The sequence below is a fragment of the Mustelus asterias genome, unplaced genomic scaffold (genome assembly GCF_964213995.1).
Source record: "Mustelus asterias unplaced genomic scaffold, sMusAst1.hap1.1 HAP1_SCAFFOLD_182, whole genome shotgun sequence".
Taxonomy (NCBI): domain Eukaryota; kingdom Metazoa; phylum Chordata; class Chondrichthyes; order Carcharhiniformes; family Triakidae; genus Mustelus; species Mustelus asterias.
In genome coordinates this window covers 805,738-824,069 of record NW_027590181.1, presented here as the reverse complement: position 1 = coordinate 824,069, position 18,332 = coordinate 805,738, and the positions used below count along the sequence as shown (strand labels likewise).

The following is an 18,332-nucleotide window of genomic DNA, read 5'->3' as shown; positions in this document are numbered from 1 at the left end:
GGACAGGATTTACACACATAAAACATGGAACAGAAGTGATGCAGACTGGCCGCTCCCCCATAGTGTTGGACTTGTAGTAACTGACTGCAGACTAAATGAGGTGGATGGTGATCGTCTGAGGCAGGTGGTGGCCAGTTTGACAGCTCTTTTAATTCCCTCCCTTAACTTCAATGAAAATAACCACCAGGAGTGATGAGCAATGGGCCAGTGATTTGCCATCACTCATTTTACAACATCGCACAATGTCAAGATCCACGCCATTGTGTCGCAGCTTTAATCATTGCTGTAATACAGGAAATGTATTGAAGGTCAGCAGGAGTTAAAAGTATCGCACGCTTTACTGATATTAAATGGCAATAACTTGTGTTTATATAGCACCCTTAACACTACAAGATGTCCCAAGATGCTACACAAGAGCATTGTAAAGTAAAATTGGGTGCAGAGCCACAGAAGGAGGTATGAGAGCAGATGGTCGAGAGCTTAGTCATAAAAAGAGGCTTGAAGGAGTGTCATAAAGATCATAAGATACAGGAGCAGAATTAGGCCATTCAGCCCTTTGAGTCTGCTCTGCCATTCGATCATGGTGGATATGTTTCTCATCCCCATTCTCCCACCTTTTCCCCGTAACCATTGGTCCCCTTACCAATTAAGAACCTATCTATCTCTGTCTTAAATACACTCAATGACCTGGCTTCCACAGCCTCCTGTGGCAATGAATTCCACAGATTTAAAGTTTATTTATCAGTCACAAGTAGGCTTACATTGACACAACAATGAAGTTACTGTGAAAATCCCCTAGTCGCCACACTCCGGCTCCTGTTCGGGTACACTGAGGGCGAATTTAGCACGGCCAATGTACCTAACCAGCACGTCTTTCGGACTGTGGGAGGAAACCGGAGCACCCGGAAGAAACCCATGCAGACACGGGGAGAATGTGCAAACTCCACACAGACAGTGACCCGAGCCGGGAATCGAACCTGGGTCCCTGGCGCTGTGAGGGCCTGAAGAAGGGGCTCAGAGCCTCGAAAGCTTGTGTGGCTTTTGCTACCAAATAAACCTGTTGGACTTTAACCTGGTGTTGTTAAACTTCTTGCTGTGAGGCAGCAGTGCTAACCACTGTGTGACCGGCCGAAGGAATTCCTCCTCATCTCAGTTTTAAATGATCGTCCCATTATTGTGAGGCTATGCCTTTGGATCCTAGTCTCTCCTACCAATGGAAACATCTTCCCCATGTCCACCCTATCCAGGCTTTTCAGGAGGATAGTGGGATGAGGAGGGGGAGAGGCTGAAGGAGGGAGCTCCAGAACTTTGGGTGGAGGCAGCTGATGGCCTGGCTGCCAATAGTGGAGGTTAAAATCAGGGACACTCGAGGGGAAATAATTCGAGGAGCACAGATATGCCAGAGCATTGTGGAGTTGGTGGAGATGACAGAGGTAGGGATGGGTGGGGCCATAGAAAGATCTGGAAACAAGGATGGGCATTTTAAAACAGAGGTGTTGCTTGACCAGGAGCCAGTGCAAATCTAGATTTCCAGTGCAACGTTAGATCACCAGGGTAAGAGGGAAATGGGACTTGTTTAAAGTTTATTTATTAGTGTCACAAGAGGGCTTACATTAACACTGCAATGTAGTTACGGTGAAAATCCCCCAGTCACCACACCCCGGCGCCTGTTCGGGTACACTGAGGGAGAATTTAGCATGGCCAATGCACCTAACCAGCACGTCTTTCCGACTGTGGGAGGAAACTGGAGCACTCGGGCAATTAAGAATTGTTGTGTGTGTGTGTAGCGTGCATGACTTTAGGGCATCTCAAGGGAGTTGTATGCTTTCACATTTCATATTGCACATTAATAAGCTTTACCTTTCTATTTGACAAGACTGGTTTTATAATAAATGACTGCGCTTGTCATTATTTGAAAGGAGCCTAATTAAAGTTCCCTTTATCCTGGGTAACAGTGGTGAAAGTCAATAATTGGCCACAAGCATTCTTGTTCAGTGCATGGTCCACACAAGAGACAATTGAAGGCCAAGCACAGGCCAGCCCAGGAAAGGTCTCTTCATTTTGGTAAGGGCTGGAGGAGCCTCCTGCTAAACCCCATAAACAATATAGACTTCTGACAATGCAACTGTAGACCCTCTCTCCTTTCTTCCCCACCCTCCCCTCACGCAACCCCCCCCCCCAGATTGCCCTTCCCACTCCAGGCTCTGATAGACTTGGGAGCCAAACAATTGGTCGTTCCTTCCCAATCTTTCTGGTAGAATTAAAATAAAGGCCAGTGCCCCCAAGTAGTTTGGGCCTTCAGCCTATTGGAAAGAGCAGGAGATGCGTCATTCAGTGGGTGGCATGGTGGCACAGTAGTTAGCACTGCTGCCTCACAGCGCCAGGGACCTGGGTTCAATTCCCTGCTTGGGTCTGTGTGGAGTTTGCACGTTCTCCCCGTATCTGCGTGGGTTCCCTCCGGGTGCTCTGGTTTCCTACGGGTGCTCCGGTTTCCTCCCACATTCTGCAAAGGTGGTGGATTGGTTAGGTGGATTGGCCATGCTAAATTGCCCCTTCATGTCAGGGGGACTAGCTAGGGTAAATCATAGAGTTGTGGGGATAGGGCCTGGGTGGGATGGTGGTCAGTGCAGACTTGATGGGCTGAATGGCCTCCTTCTTCTCTGTAGGATGCTATGATTCTCCCGCTCTACTGGTCCGACCTGGCTTGTACCCAAACAGGCTTCCCTTCACAGGGATGGTGCTAAACTTGTATCTTACAGATCTGGAGTCTGAATGTTTCGGGAATGGAGCAGAGTGAGACCTCCCTCTCCTTACGTACCTCACTTCACACCAGTATTAATTCCCCCACTGTCCCCACGTCTCCCCTGCGCTACCCCACCCTCACCCCCCAGTGTTACAAGAAATATCTGGCAGTTGACAAACCCGAAATAAGCCTGCCCCACAGTGATAATGCAGAGCAGACGGGCAAAACAGGCTAAGAGTGGGACTACCACCCCTCAGTGGGAGGAAATCCCACCCTCAAGAGTGGCCAGCCTGTCAGATTAGGGCGGCACAGTGGCACAGTGGTTAGCACTGCTGCCTCACAGCACCAGAGACCTGGGTTTGACTCCCGGCTTGGGTCACTGTCTGTGTGGAGTCTGCACGTTCTCCCCCTGTCTGCGTGGGTTTCCACCGGGTGCTCCGGTTTCCTCCCACAGTTCAAAGACGTGCTGGTTAGGTGCATTGGCCATGCAAAATTCTCCCTCAGTGTATCCGAACAGGCGCCAGAGTGTGACGATTAGGGGATTTTCACAGTAACTTCATTGCAGTGTTAATGTAAGACTACTTGTGACTAATAAATAAACTTTAGCAGTCCCAGCACTGCAAGAACTGAGTAGTGGGCACTACTGGGACTCCACAAAGAAGAGAAGATGGACCCTGGAGGCAGGTTTATCAGGCCTTATCTGACAGCCGAGGGAGAGGAGTGAGGAGCTGGGGACATGGGCTTTGGAGGCCATGCATGGAGGCACAGAGAAGGGCAACATTTTGTGATTAGTCGGGGGGGGGGCTGTATCTGCTCTTTAGTGATCTCTAAAGTGATTTAAATGCCCAAAGCCCTTTTAAATTTAAAGGTCTTTAGCAGCTTTCAATTACAAACAAAATGACCATTAATTGACAAGGTCTTGCGCAGCTTAGGAAAAAGAATTTTTTTTTCCCGTTTCAATAGACTCCAATGTTTACGTTTCCCAGAGCTTATTATTACAGCTGAGCCCATTATGAATGTTTGGCTGAATTTCAAAAAGCTACATGGCCACTTATATTGGCAAGGGGGTGTGTTCAAATTTTGATTGACAGTTTTAAGAAGCTATCAAGGGATTATGTCTTTGACATGGTATATTTAAGTGCTCGCTTGTTTTTTCAACAGAATGACCATTTGAGGGGGTTGACTTTTGAATGGCTTTTATGAATGAAAATTTTCAGTATGAAATGTGTTGGAATGACAAATAATTAAACTTTTCTTAATGTCAATTTAAAAGACATCCAAAGGTCGAACCATAGTTGATAACAGGTGAGAGACTATGAAGAGTAAATGGGGGATGTGAAGAGTATAAGGGGGCATGGGGTGTCTGAGGGGCATGGATGAGGAATGGAAGCACGAGGGGGAGGGTAGGAGAGGTGAGATTCTGATAACTTGACATTTATCTTTATATATGGGTGGGGATCCCAGTAAAGAGGCGAATGTCCCAGCCTGCTGGCGTCACCATCTGGCTGCCTCCATTGTCCCCTTGGGCTTACTTCTGGACACAGTGGGCATGACTCTAGCCTAAGCATTTGTCCATAATAACAAACATTATCCTTGAGACACAGAGGGCCAAAACCACAACTAACCTTTATGTTAACTTAAGAAGTCTCACAACACCAGGTTAAAGTCCAACAGGTGTATTTGGTATCTATCATGAGCTTTCGGAGCGCTGCTCTTTCATCAGGTGAGTGGCTCTTCTTGGAGATCCTCTCCACTTTGAGCCAGTAGTTTGCGGTGTCGGTAGTAGCCATAATGTGGGGATGCTGGCGTTGGACTGGGGTGGGCTCAGTAAGAAGTCTCACAAAACCAAGTTAAAGTCCAGCAGGTTTATTTGGTATCACAAGCTTTTGGAGAGCTGCTCCTTCATCAGGTGATGAAGGAGTAGGTGACTCACCTGATGAGGGAGCAGCGCTCCGAAAGCTCGTGATTCCAAATAAACCTGTTGGACCTTAACCTGATGTTGTGAGACTTCTTGCTGTGCCCACCCCAGTCTAATGCTGGTATCTCCACATCATGGCAACCTTTATGTTGCACTTTTAAGGTAATAAAACTCCCTGAGTCTCTTCACAAGAGCGTAATCAAACAAAATTTGACGTCAGAGCTTCAGAACCTAATCAGATAGAGGAATGGCTGCCAATGGTGGAGGAATAAACATTAGGGAAGCTCAGAGGGGCAGAACTGGAGAAACACAGTTAGCACAGAAAGTCAGAGGGCTGGAGAAGGTTAGCAGTAATGGAGGGAGTCAAAAATAAGGATGCAAATTTAAAAATAGAAGTATTGTTGGATCTTGAAGCCATTGTAGGACAGTGGGCACAGGGGTGATAGGTGAATGCGACTTGGAGTATGTTAGGATATGGACGGAGTTTTGGATAGGTCCAGTTTACAGGGAGTGCAAGTTGGGCAAACATTACTACAGCCATAAGATGCCACTTTGTATGCTATGCATCAGTTATTCGTAACAGCACTGTAATCAAGTTAGAGAAGCTACTGTAAAGTTTGGGAAGTGTGTAAACTATCACTCTCCCAAATGAGCTCCCCCAGTTGTTAATGTCCACCTTTCAGTTTGATCTAATGGTACAGTTTTTGAATCTGTTGATAGTGCGATCGAACGTTGTATGTGTTAATTAAGTCACACAAATAAAAATTCTAATCCACATTTCGAGCATCAGTAATGCTTATAATTAATAAGTGGAGGCTTCATTGTTACGTTGTCTTTGCTGAATAGAGCCCACACATTGTAACTGTTCAGAATGATGTATGGAAGGCTAAAAATAATCTACTTCCAAAAGACAGTAGGTTAAAGGACTCAGAGGACCATTTCGTACACATATTGTCTTTCAAAGTCAACTGGCTTCTGTTCCACATTGGATCCAAAAATAAAGGAATAGAACATTTTGTGTTATAGCCAAAGCGTATCAAGATGACACAGCGGTTGGGTGAACAAAAGAATAAAACAGCATACAAATCTGGAAAATGCTGCCTGAAAGAATAGTGGAAGCAGGTTGCCCTGTAACTTTTAAAAGGCGAAATGGATAAATACTTGAAGGGAAAAAAATTTCTGAGGTGTGGAGAAAGAGCATTGGACAGCACCACCAAGGAGATGGCACAGGCACAGTGGGTTGAATGGCCTTCCTTTTGTACTCTATTATTCTACATTTCTCTGAAATTCACAGAAGTTTATGCAGTAAAATGGAATACGTTAGACTGAGTCCCATTCAGGGTTAACTGTAATATCTGTGATGTCAGAAGAGGAAGTGACATAGACTCATGTGATCTGAGAGTCCAGGAGAAAACAGTGTGGAAAGAAGTTAATGTCACTGTAAATATGTTACAATAAAGTTAGGGGGGGTGATCTTATAAAAAAAAAAGTCTAAGTGCTGAGCGAGCGTGAAAATGGGAATGAATTGCACCCATTTTTTGGGCAAGCTCTCAGATTCAATCGTAAAGCACTGAGAAAAAAATGGGATTCTCACCAGTAGCGGGAGAGGGTGGAGCCTATTCTCACCAGGAAGCCGTCTGCTGCGATCTAGGAGGCGCCATTGTGCAGGTGTCCCAGTCGCCCAGTACTGTGTACAACTGTGCACAGTGCACTGTGTGATCTGTCACTCCCCCCCCCCCCCACCTCCCCGGACATTGCCCCCTGATTGGCCACCAGACGTCACCACGCCCCCCAATCACGCCACCAGGATATCATCACATCCCCCCCACTGATCTCCACCCAGCCGATCACCTGCTCAAATCCCCGGTCCCATCTGCTTGCACTGCCCTGTGCCCAGTGGGCACTGTGAGGCTGGCACTGGGTGGGGGGAGGGGAGCTTTAATCGATAGTGTGGATCAGTCCACCCTGGTAGAGCTCACCAAATCTTTGTCCCATTAATTTCAAAAGGGTGATAACTATGGCAAAACAGAACGCAGGTCCCTAACTCTGGGCATCCTTTGCACGGTCCAAGATAGTTCCTCAGACACTTGAGTGAATCACAAAGTCAAACAACCGTGTGGAAGGAATTACTCTCTGGAGTACCTATATCTCTGACCAAGGTCGATAACCAACTTGCTCAATCTTAGGTGAGACAATACATGAGTACATCACCTTCACTATTTCCCATTCTGCACATTTTGAAAGGAAACCGAATTAACTTGAATCACTGTCAACTTCTTAAGATGAAGGGAGGATGACTATTCCAAACCTTCATGTTACCACTCACCAACACGACTTTTACAAAGTTGTGTTGGCAAACTCATTTGCTTAGATCCAGGTTCGATTCCTGGCTTAGGTCACTGTCTGTGTGGAGTTTGCACGTTCTCCCCATGTCTGCGTGGGTTTCCTCCGGATGCTCCGGTTTCCTCCCATGGTCCAAAAGCCGTGCTGGTTAGATGTATTGGCCATGCTAAACTCTCCCTTAATGTACTGTGGCGACTAGGGGATTTTCACAGTAACTTCATTGCAGTGTTAATGTAAGCTTACTTGTGACACTAATGAATACATTTTCAAACTACTCCACAGAAAAATTTCTAGGCCAGAAAGACTTAATGCCTTGCCGAATATATAACTGAGTAAAGTTTAATATTGGTAAATAGGCTACTCACTTGACAGCTTGAAAGATGGCAACCTAGAAAACAGCCTCCTCTGGAATAATAGCTGTGTCTTACCCTCGGGAGCCCTGAGCCTCCCCATATTCATTTATAATGGCCTCATTTGAGTTTTGATTGGCATCCAAACTTCCTTACTGCTTTAATACACATGAATTGTACTCCAACCATTATCTCCCGCTGAAGTGCGTTGAAATGTAACATACATATTCCACTGCGGCAACTTGGTTGAGGCAAAGTGTCAAGTGTTGCTTCGAAAATTGTCACATTCTAAACAGAATCAATTTTTAAATTAATAATAAACAATTGCAAAACAACCAAAACTTGAATGTTAGATGGGATTTAAAAAAATAGAGGCCAAACCTAGCTGAATCAATGTTGCCACCTTTGACAAGCTATGTAACAGTGCAGAGATTGTGAGCCTATTTACCCTGAGGTACTGATTAGGACAATCAGTCCATTATTCTGTTCACACAGCAGAGGAGACATCCCGAGCTTCGATATTCATTTAGATTGCAGGCTACTGTTTACTTTTCGCTTTTATTTTTTTAAATACTTTTCCAATTCAATCAAATCAAATCCAATTCAGAGTCTCAACAAGTTGAGACATTTCAGATCCAGGCTGACAAGACAGGGCGGGAGACCAAAACCACCCTGTCCTGGGCCTGATCTACATGAGTCAAGCTGATTGGAGAAGGGGGAGGATCCTCCTCCAAGACTTCAGCTCATTTGCATCTTAGCCAAAACTTTTCGCTTTTATTGCCAAGCAAGAAACAGGCAACTTTGCAATCTGGAAACCCGTCCTTTACACTTCACCTGGTTTTGTTTTCCTGAATACCAGTCTTTCACCAGCTGAGGCCGGAGTACAGGGAATGTGGAACTCGCTCACGCCCGGAATAAATGAGCCGATGGCATGGGATCCTTTAAGAAGAAGCTGGATAAGTACTTGAGCGGGTAAGGAACAGCAGGATATATCGAGAAGATTAGACAAAGATGTGCAAGGAGGCTTCGTGGAACATAATTACCCTCAAAGCCCTCTTGGATCTAATGGGCTGCTTCTGTTTGGTCTAATTCTATGCCATTCCATTCTAGAAGTGGAAATGGCTGCCTGTAGCTTCTGATGGTGTTTTCCCTGGGGCCGCTGAGTTGCGGAATTACCCCGTTGCACTACCTTTATCTGTGTTAACTGTGTTAACTGTGATCAAGGTGTTCTCTCCACTGTCTGTACAAGCATTTGCCTCTGATCTGATTTTACATCAAACACAAATGTTACTCAGGTAGAATCTGGGCTATGCTGAAGCTAATAGCAGTACGCCAGACTATAAAAGTATCACTTGATTTGGTGGTGTTCTGCTGTTTCCAATAACAAAATGTAAATACACAAGTGTAGGTTTAAATTCAGTACTAGAGTATTTACCGTACACATGTAACATGTAGGCTGTCCTGCCCTCCTCTCTTGCTCCAACATTCAACTAGATCAAGATCTTCTACCTTGACTCCAACTTCCTCACCTTAGCCCCATATCCTCTGATTCTCAACCCTTTTGAGTGAAGAAGTTTCTCCTCGTCTCAGTCCTAATGTCTGACCCTTTATTCTGAGACTGTGGTCCATTGTTCTTCAACCTTGTCAAGACCCAGAAAGCCAGATGGTGAAGGTGAGGATTGGAGTTAATCATTACACACTTCTATAAGTATTTATTCACCGAAACCTATAATACAAACATACACCTCCTCAGCCAACAACCACAGCTTCAGTCAGTTTCCTTTTTATGGGAGCACAAGGGAATCCCAGTTAATACCCACCCCCTCTATATAATTAAATCAAATTAACACTCTTAAGAATCTTACGTTCCAATGAAATTATCTCTCATTCTTCGAGGCAGCATAGTCCTAAACTACTTAATCTCTCTCCACAGGACAATCCCCTCTTCCCAAACGCAGTCAAATGAACCTTTGTTGAGCTCCCCCTAAGACATGTATACCCTTCAGCCAGTATGGAGCATGGTGCTCTAGATGTGATCCCACCAAGACCCTACTGCAGTCAGACTTCTTCCCTTTTACAATCTAATCCCTTTTGCTTGGTTAGTTTCTTGTTGTACCTGCATGTACAAGGACACCCAAGTTCCTCTGGAGTTCCCAGTTTTGTACTATTTAAAATAAAATGCTGTTCTTCTATTTTTCCAATCAAAATGAATAATGTTACACCTCTCTATCTCTCCATCTTTCCCATTCGCATAGCATCCACCAACCCCACAGCGTGTTTGAAGGCAGCCTGCTATTGGCCGGCGGCAGGATCTTCTGGTCCCGCCATGGCCAATGGGGTTTCCTGTTGTTCGCACTCTCTCCTGCTGGGAAGTTTGGGGTGGGGTCTCGCCGTTGGCAGCTCCTGAAGATCCTGCCTGCGGGAATGACCGGAAAATCTTGCCCAGTGTCTTTAGATCTTCAATCACCTACTCATACCCCTTCCAATAAAAACGTTAAGACATAGCTGCATATAATCCTGTCTTGGCCAGGTTGAGCGTTTTGTTCTTTGAAAATTCACTGTGGGATTGTTGAGCCATTACTGAACAATGAAAATGCTGAGATAATCTTATCTACATTAATTTATAAACTGAATGTGGCCTGAGACATTAAAGTGTGTTGGCAACATTCATAAAGAAAACATGACCTGGATTTTTCTGGAATTGGGTCCACTCCAGAGGCCTTTAGAAATGGTGGGGGTGACTCCATCCCGGGATTACTGCCTCCACTCCTGGCTTTGGTATTTTCTCCAGTGTGAGATAATGCACTCAGGACACGGCCATTGTGGGGATAGGCATCTCACACACCCTTACAATGTTCATGGAGACCAGTTAGCTTCTTGAGGACTTATGGTTCACAGTCCCTAAGAGAGGTTAAGAGTTATAATCTGGATTCAGGAACCTGTTGAAAGATACTTTTAAAAGCTCTTCCCCAGACCCCATCAGATCTCCAATCCATAGCCCTGGCATGTCCCTTCCACGTCTCTATGTCTCTTCCATGCCCCCTCACCCAGTATGCACTATGTACAGAATCAATGAGCGATATAATAACAATGGCAAGACTTTAAATACTTGTGAAGAAACAGCCATTCCAAAATTGCTTTGAAGAATGTTGACTGCACTGCCCTCATCTACCTTCTTGGTTATTCCTTCAAAAAACTCAATCAGATTCGTGAAACATGATTTTCCACTCACAAAGCTATGCTGACTGTCCCTTAATCAGTCCTTGCATCTCTCAATGCCTGTAGATTCTGTCTCTCAGAATACCTTCCAACAACTTACCCATCACAGACGTGAGGCTCACCAGCTTGTCGTTTCCAGGCTTTTCCCTGCAACTCTTCTTAAACAAAGGCACAACATTTGCCACCCTCCAATCTTCAGGCATCTCACCTATGGCTGTCGATGATTCAAATATCCCTGCTAGGGGACCCGCAATTTCCTCCCTCGCCTCCCACAGTGTCCTGGGATACACTTCATCACGTCCCGGGGATTTATCTACCTTGATGCACTTCAAGATTTCCAGCACCTCCTTCTCTGTAATAGGCACACTCCTCAAGACATCACTATTTACTTCACCAACTTCCCTAACATCCATGCCTTTCTCAACAGTAAATACTGATGAGAAATATTCATTTAGGATCTCACCCATCTCTTGAGGCTGCACACAGAGATGACCTTGTTGATTCTTAAGATTAATTCTCTCCCTAATTACTCTTTTGTCCTTTATGTATTTGTAGAAGCTCTTTGGATTAATTAACGTAGGTTAACCAGTCTGTAATTCCTTGTTTTCTCCCTGCTTCCTTTCTTAAACAGCGAGGTTATATTTACTACTCCAATCTGTCGGGACTGTTCCAGAGTCTCCAGAATTTTGGAAGATGACAACCAAACCATCCAATATTTCCATGGCGACCCCTTTTAGTTCCTGGGATGTAGATTGTCAGGCCTTAGGAATTTATCAGCTTTCAGTCCCATTAATTTCTCCACTGTATTTCTACTAATATTAATTTCCTTCAATTCCCCCTTCTCATTAGACCCTTGGTTCTTGAGCATTTCTGGGAAGTTATTTGTGTCTTCTTCTATGAAGACAGAATTAAAGTAGTTACGTAGTCGCTCTGCCACTTCCTTGTTCCCGATTATAAATTCTCCTGTTTTGGACTGTAAGGGACCTACATTTGTCTTCATTTGTCTTCACTAATCCTTTTCTTTTTGTACACTGATAGAAGCTTTTACAGTGTGCTTTGCAAGTTTTACTCTCATATTCTATTTTCTCCTTTTAATCAATCTTTTTGTCCTCCTTTGCTGAATCCTAAACTTTTCCCAATCCTCGGGCCTGCTACTTTTTCAAGTGACTGTATGTGACTCCTCCTTGGATCTAATACTATCCTTAATTTCTTTCGTGAACCATGGTTTGGCTGCTTTTCTTGTTGTGGAAGTCCCATCGACAGCGGCGGGATCGTCCAACAAAATGGCATATGGTTTCCCGCCGTGAGAAACACGCCATGAGAGAGGCCAAAGAATTCCCACCCTTTATTTGTTAATTAGTGTAAACAATGCTGGTGGAATGTTTGTACATTGGCTTGTTAATCATTCCAATTCATGTCAAGTAAATCAGCTGCTTACTGCGCAGTGCACTCAATGTGTCAATACAGCCCATCTGTAGAAACATTTCCAGTAGTGCCAAACTCAGCCCAGAGTGGCAAATTTCCCTCTTTTGTAGAAATTACTGTTGCTTGTCTTCCATCTGTGTCAACTTAATCATCACAAATCAGCCATTGCAACGGAATCAGTGCCTGCAGCTTATGTGGCACATGTTCTCTCCTCTATCTTTATCATTTAATTACAATTAACCTCATTCCTGTTTGAACAGTGTCATCGGGGACAGACAGAGCAGAACGCAATTTGACTTTCGGTGTCAAGACTCACTCCTGGCAGGTTTCCTACTGATGTTGAACAGACCATTGTTGCTCATATTGTAAAAGAAGTTACAACTCAGTTCAAAGCCAGCACCACTCCGATCACAGGGGCAAAGGGAGTGAGTGAGGGATGTTGGAGGGGGTGCTGAGGAGACGGAAGTGGCACTACTGCCTCACAGTTTCGATTCCAGCCTAGGGTGGCTGCCTGTGTGGGGTTTGCACATTCTCCCCGTGCCTGCGTGGGTTTCCTCTGGGTGCTCTTGTTTCCTCCCACACTCCAAGGATGTGCAGTTTAGGTGGATTGGCCATGCTAAATTGCCCCTCAGTGTCAGGGTAAATGTATGGGTGACGGGATAGGGCCTGGATGGGATTGTTGTTGGTGCAGGCTTGATGGGCCGAATGGCCTCCTTCTGCACTGTGGGGATTCTATGATTCGAGGAAAGGAAAGGCAAGGGGGAAGGGCAGGGGAAAGGGAGGGGGGAAGGTAAGAAGAAATGGAGGGAGGATGTGGAGGGGAAAGGAAAGGAGGAAGGGGAGGGGATAGGGAGGGGGAATGGAAGGGAGGTGCATGAACAGGGAGTGTGCGAGCAAGGAAAAGGGGAGATACTGGCCAGAATTTTACCTGCACGCCCGCCCGAGGTTCGTAAGATCCCATCTGAGGCCAACGGAGAATGCCGTTCTGCGAGCCTCGCCCGCCCCGATTCCGTGGCGGGCATGCCGGCAAAATTCCAGCAAATAGGACAATGTTTAAACCTAACAATTCTTCATACTTAAAAGCACAACACAAAATCTTTGATATTCAAAATTAAATTGTACACTGTTAACCACAGTTTCATATTTTACCTGCAGTTTCATAATGGAATAGACCATAAGACATAGGAGCAGAATTAGGCCACTCGGCCCATTGAGTCTGCTCTGCCATTCAATCAGGGCTGATATTTTTCTCATCCCAATTCTCCTGCCTTTTCCCCATAACCCCTAATCGCCTTATTAATCATGAACCTATCTATCTCTGTCTTAAAGACACTTAATGAACTGGCTTCCACAGCCTTCTGCGGCAAAGAGTTCCACTGATTCACCGCTCTCTGGCTGAATGCCTCTACAAAGGCTTGTCTTGAACATTGGAGAGAGCCAAAACAGGACTTGAATAGAGGCGAGGTCTCAATGTCTTTTTTCCTAATCCCTAATTTCTTGCGATCATTTGGTAAAAGTCCTCTTGTTGTATCTATCCCATTAAAGATCAGTAAAGGGACACGGCGGATTTCAGAGTTTGATTTCTGCCTGCTATAGATCTACACACATCACTTTGAAGCAATATGTTCATTACAGACACAAGTAGCAGTGATCTTTCTGTGGGTACGCTTCCAAGTTAAAAAGCCTTTTAATGCAGGCGTGCACAAATGATGGCAGAGAATGAATCACAAAGTACCCTGCCTCAGCTGCAATGTGAAAGCCAGCAACATATTAGTGAGATTTCACCTTAAAAGTATTGGCAAATTAAAAAATTAATATGCAGCTTATTATATTTAATGAAAGACACACTCTTGGTTTCACTGAGTTGAACAAAGGGAGCTGAAAAGCAAAATCATTCTCATTCCTAACAGCCAGTCATTTGACAGCTATGTCAGACATTATATTATTAACATTTTAAGAAGTGGTTAACACATAAGCCTCGAAAGGAAAATATTAAAATGGACAGATGCTGAACATGTTTGCATGACATTCCTCTGGCCCCCATTTTACCAGATCCATTAACTTATTTAAATTAAAGTACATTGTAAGAGCGAACAGGGGGGTTTCTTATGAACTTGTTAAGTATTTGACATTTATATTGGCAAAGGTCATTTCTGAGCAGTAGAGTGACATCTAGGAATGTGGTACAAAGCAGAGGAACTCAGATTATACCATAAAGCTCTAAGAGTGAAGGCCAAATGGTTTATAAATGTCAAATGAGCTCTAAGATCAGCATATAATATATCTTGGAATCACATTCCTAGTTGCTTTATCATGGAATTACAGAATCGTTGAAAAATAATCACAGAATCCCGAAAGTACAGAAGGAGGCCATTCGGCCCTTCGAGTCTGCACCGACAACAATCCCACCCAGACCCTATCCCTGCAATCCCACTTATTTACCCTGCTAATTCTCTGACATTAAGGGGCAATTTAGTTTGGCCAATCAACCTAACCTGCACATCTTTGGACTGAGGGAGGAAACCCACACAGATATGAGGGGAATGTACAAACTCCACACAGACAGTCACCCAAAGCCGGAATCGAACCTGGGTCCCTGGGGTTGTAAGGCAGCAGTGCTAACCACTGCGCCACTGTGCCACAAAGAAGGAGTCCATTTGGCCCATCATGTCTGTGTCAGTTCTTCAGTTGAACTATCCTATTTGTCCCTCTTGCCTGCTCATTCTCCCTGACCCTGTAATTTTATCCCCCTTTAAGTATTTATCCAATTCTCTTTTGAATGTTGCCAGTGAATCTGCTCCCATCACCCTTTCAGGGCAGTTGTCCAGATCACACAACTCATTAAGTGAGGAAACGTTTCTTCATGTTGCCTCTTGTTCTTTTGTCAATTATCTTTAGTGCATGCCATCTGGTTATCGACTGTTCTACAACTGAAAACACTTACTCCTGATTTAGTCTCACCTCGATCAAATCTTCTCTTAACTTTCTGTGTCCAGAGAAAAACCCCAGCTTCTCCAGTCACTCCACATAAGTGAAATCCTTCATCCGTGTAAACTATTTCACCAAATCGCTTTCCAAGGCCTTCCTAAAGATGTGGTACTCAGAATTGAACACAATACTCTAGCTGAAACCCAACCAGTGTTTTAAAGTAGGTTAGCATGGCCACAGGAAGGATATCTAATATTTATCACTGATGAAAATATTTAGGAGATTAACAAGTCATCTTGGTAAATATTGAGGCCTTTATGGTTAAAGAACAGGGGGATAAGACAAAATAATATGTTGACGGATTCAGAATATTGACTCTAATTTATTGATGTGCACAGGGCCTTAGCTAATATATGGATCTGGAATTGGCAAAGGTTAGGTATCATGGGCAGAGTTCTGTCGTTGTTGTTTGTACACTGCAGTCAGTCATCTGACCCCTCAGTGTGAGACCAGCCATTCAATAAACTTCAACACTATGTTTGCATTTTACGGTGACTTATTATTGTCACAAGTAGGATTACATTATTACTACAATGAAGTTACTGTGAAAATCCTCTAGTCGCCACACTCCGGCACCTGTTCGGGTACACTGAGGGAGAATTTACCATAGCCAATGCACCTAACCAGCACGTGTTTCGAACTATGGGAGGAAACCGAAGCACCCAGAGGAAGCCCAGGAAGACACGGGGAGTATGTGCAAACTCCAGGCAGACAGTGACCCAAGTCAGGAATTGAACCCGGGTCCCTGGTGCTGTGAGGCAGCTGGGCTAACCACTGTGCCAGCATGCTGCCCTTCCAAACTTCCCAAGCTCTGCTAGAATCTTCACTGGTGGCTACGATGGAATCATGCCTGGAGGAGTTTTAGGACATTCATATTCTGTTTCCAGAACACCTGCCACTCCCCCAGCAGCCCCAGATGTAGTCAAGTGTCTCCCAGAAATAGTCCTGACTTTATAAAGCAATAAATTCAGAGCAACCATTTGGGAGAAAAATACTCAATGACTGACAAACATTTGGAATAAGCTGTGAAGTGCGGTAACAATATTGAGGTTATTCAAACCAGTGGGAGAGTGTATGTAGTGGAGGGATGATTTATCCACTTTTTCCGGAAGCTGATACCCAGGAAGTTGCAGATCAGAAGCTGATAAACACCACAGTACTGTAATTTCCTGCTTGAAATAATGTGAAGCCCCGTGACTCACACAGGGGCTGTTTGTCCCTTTTATCTCACATCAGGATACCGAAGTAGTCCACAGTATAAACTACAACAATCTGAACAAAGAAATGTTCAGAGTTATTTACATTCAAGAGAGCCACAATGATCAGCAAAAGCTGCCCAGATTGGATACCCATTTATTCTGGAGGATTGCTCATTTTATTTTAAAGTTTACGTTTATTTATTAGTGTCACAAGTAGACTTACATTAACACTGCAATGAAGTTACTGTGAAAATCCCCTAGTCACCACACTCTGGCTCCTGTTCGGGTACACCGAGGGAGAATTTAGCATGGCCAATGCACCCTAACCAGCATGTCTTTCGGACTGTGAGAGGAATTCGGAGCACCCGGAGGAAACCCACGCAGGCACGGGGAGAACGTGCAGACTCCGCACAGTGAGTGGCCCAAACCGGGAATCGAACGCTGGTCTCTGGCGCTGTGAGGCAGCGATGCTCTCCACTGTGCTGCTCTTCTGTTCCTTGCTTACACTAACAGTTGATTAAAAAAGGGTGATAGATAACATACGGCCGAATCAAAGATCAAGCTTTACTGTGAAAAACTGAGCTGAGTAGAATATGTCATGAAGGGGGGTTCATTAGCATTTTGTTTTTAAAAAAAGAAACATATACAGTCTATGTTTTCAGCACTTCTGTATTTGGACTTTTCAGAGTCACCTAAATAATCAAAAGTGCCGCTGGTGATTGTCAATCAAAGAGGATGCTGGATGGTGAATTTCCCTGTGATTCAGTTCCATCTTTTGAGAGAGGAGTCCACTCAGGGAGCCCAATGTACCTGATAATCGTCTGCTAAAAGATGATTTATATCTGTTCAGCACAACAGGAAAGAAGGTCTGACAAAGGGTCATCTAGACTCAAAACATTGGCTCTGTCCTCCCTCCACAGACGCTGTCAGACCTGCTGAGGTTTTCCAGCATTTTTCTGTTTTCGTTTTAGATTCCAGCATTCGCAGTATTTTGCATTTAGGAAAGAATGTCTCTTGTTCTTGACATTTTGAGAGCTTTTTAATACATTATTCTAGCTTAACGGTGGCACAGTGGTTAGCACTGCTGCCTCACAGTGCCAATTCTGGCCTTGGGTGACTATTTGTGTGGAGTTTGCACATTCTCCCCGTATCTGCGTGGGTTTCCTCCCACACTCTAAAGTTGTGCAGGTTAGGTGGATTGGCCAAGGTAAAATTGTCCCTTAGTGTCAGGGGGATTAGTAGGGTAAATCCGTAGGGTTACGGGGAGAGGGCCTGGGTGGGATTGTTGTTGATACAGACTCAATGGGCCAAATTGCCTCTTTCTGTACTGTAGGGATTCTATGATTCTAATGACCCCAAGAACAAGATTACATACAGTATTTCACTCAGACCATTACCTATTGTACATTCTCATTCCTTGACCAAGCTTTTTGCTATCTGCCCTATGTGGCTTGGTGTCAAATTTTGTTTGATAGTGCGACTGTAAAAAGCCTTGGTTCATTTTGTACATTAAAGGCAGTTTTATAAGTTTCTGTTGTTATAACCTGTTTTTATTTTAAAACCAACGTCTTAACTTGCACAAAGATATAAAGTATATATCTATTGTCCAAGGAATTGACACTAAGGGGTAATTAAACATGGCCAATCAACCTAACCCGCACATCTTTGAAGTGTGGGAGGAAACTGGACTACCCCGAGGAAACCCATGCAGGCATGGGGAGAACGTGCAAAGTGCACACAGTTACCTGAGGGCGGAATCGAACCCGGGTCCCTGACGCTGTGAGGCAGCAGTGCTAACCACGGTGCCACCATGCATTCTGTAAGGAGGAAGCAAGTACTAACCTTTCACCCGATCTCCTTTGTTGAGGGGAATCTCCCCATCTCCTTGAGGCTGATAGGACCTCAACACGATAAACTGCCTTCCAGGGACGGCACTGTAGAGTTTGCGCTTTGGTCCCTGGTTTTCCAGTCCAAAGACTGTCTCCTTAATAACAGCGGGGCTGTAAACAAACGCAAATAACAACAACAGTGTAAACAATTCTGCAGGACAAGGAGTAATTACAGTTCAATGGATTCTCACAGTCAAAGGCATTGTTGAGAAACTTTTGATTTCTAGGTTTTTCTTGCAAAGGAATGTATTTATTTCC

The 18,332-nt window shown here is 44.5% G+C and overlaps 1 protein-coding gene across 1 annotated transcript in view; it reads right to left on the bottom strand.

Moving 5' to 3' along the window:
• The window catches only part of LOC144485276 (SH3 and multiple ankyrin repeat domains protein 2-like), a gene marked incomplete at its 3' end in the record, with an annotated part of 595,748 nt that overhangs the window by 6,766 nt on the left and 570,650 nt on the right, over window positions 1–18,332 (bottom strand). The window contains exon 11 of the mRNA XM_078203484.1: window positions 18,028–18,185. Within this exon, the coding sequence (XP_078059610.1) occupies window positions 18,028–18,185 (158 nt within the window). The remainder of the gene's footprint in view (window positions 1–18,027; window positions 18,186–18,332) is intronic.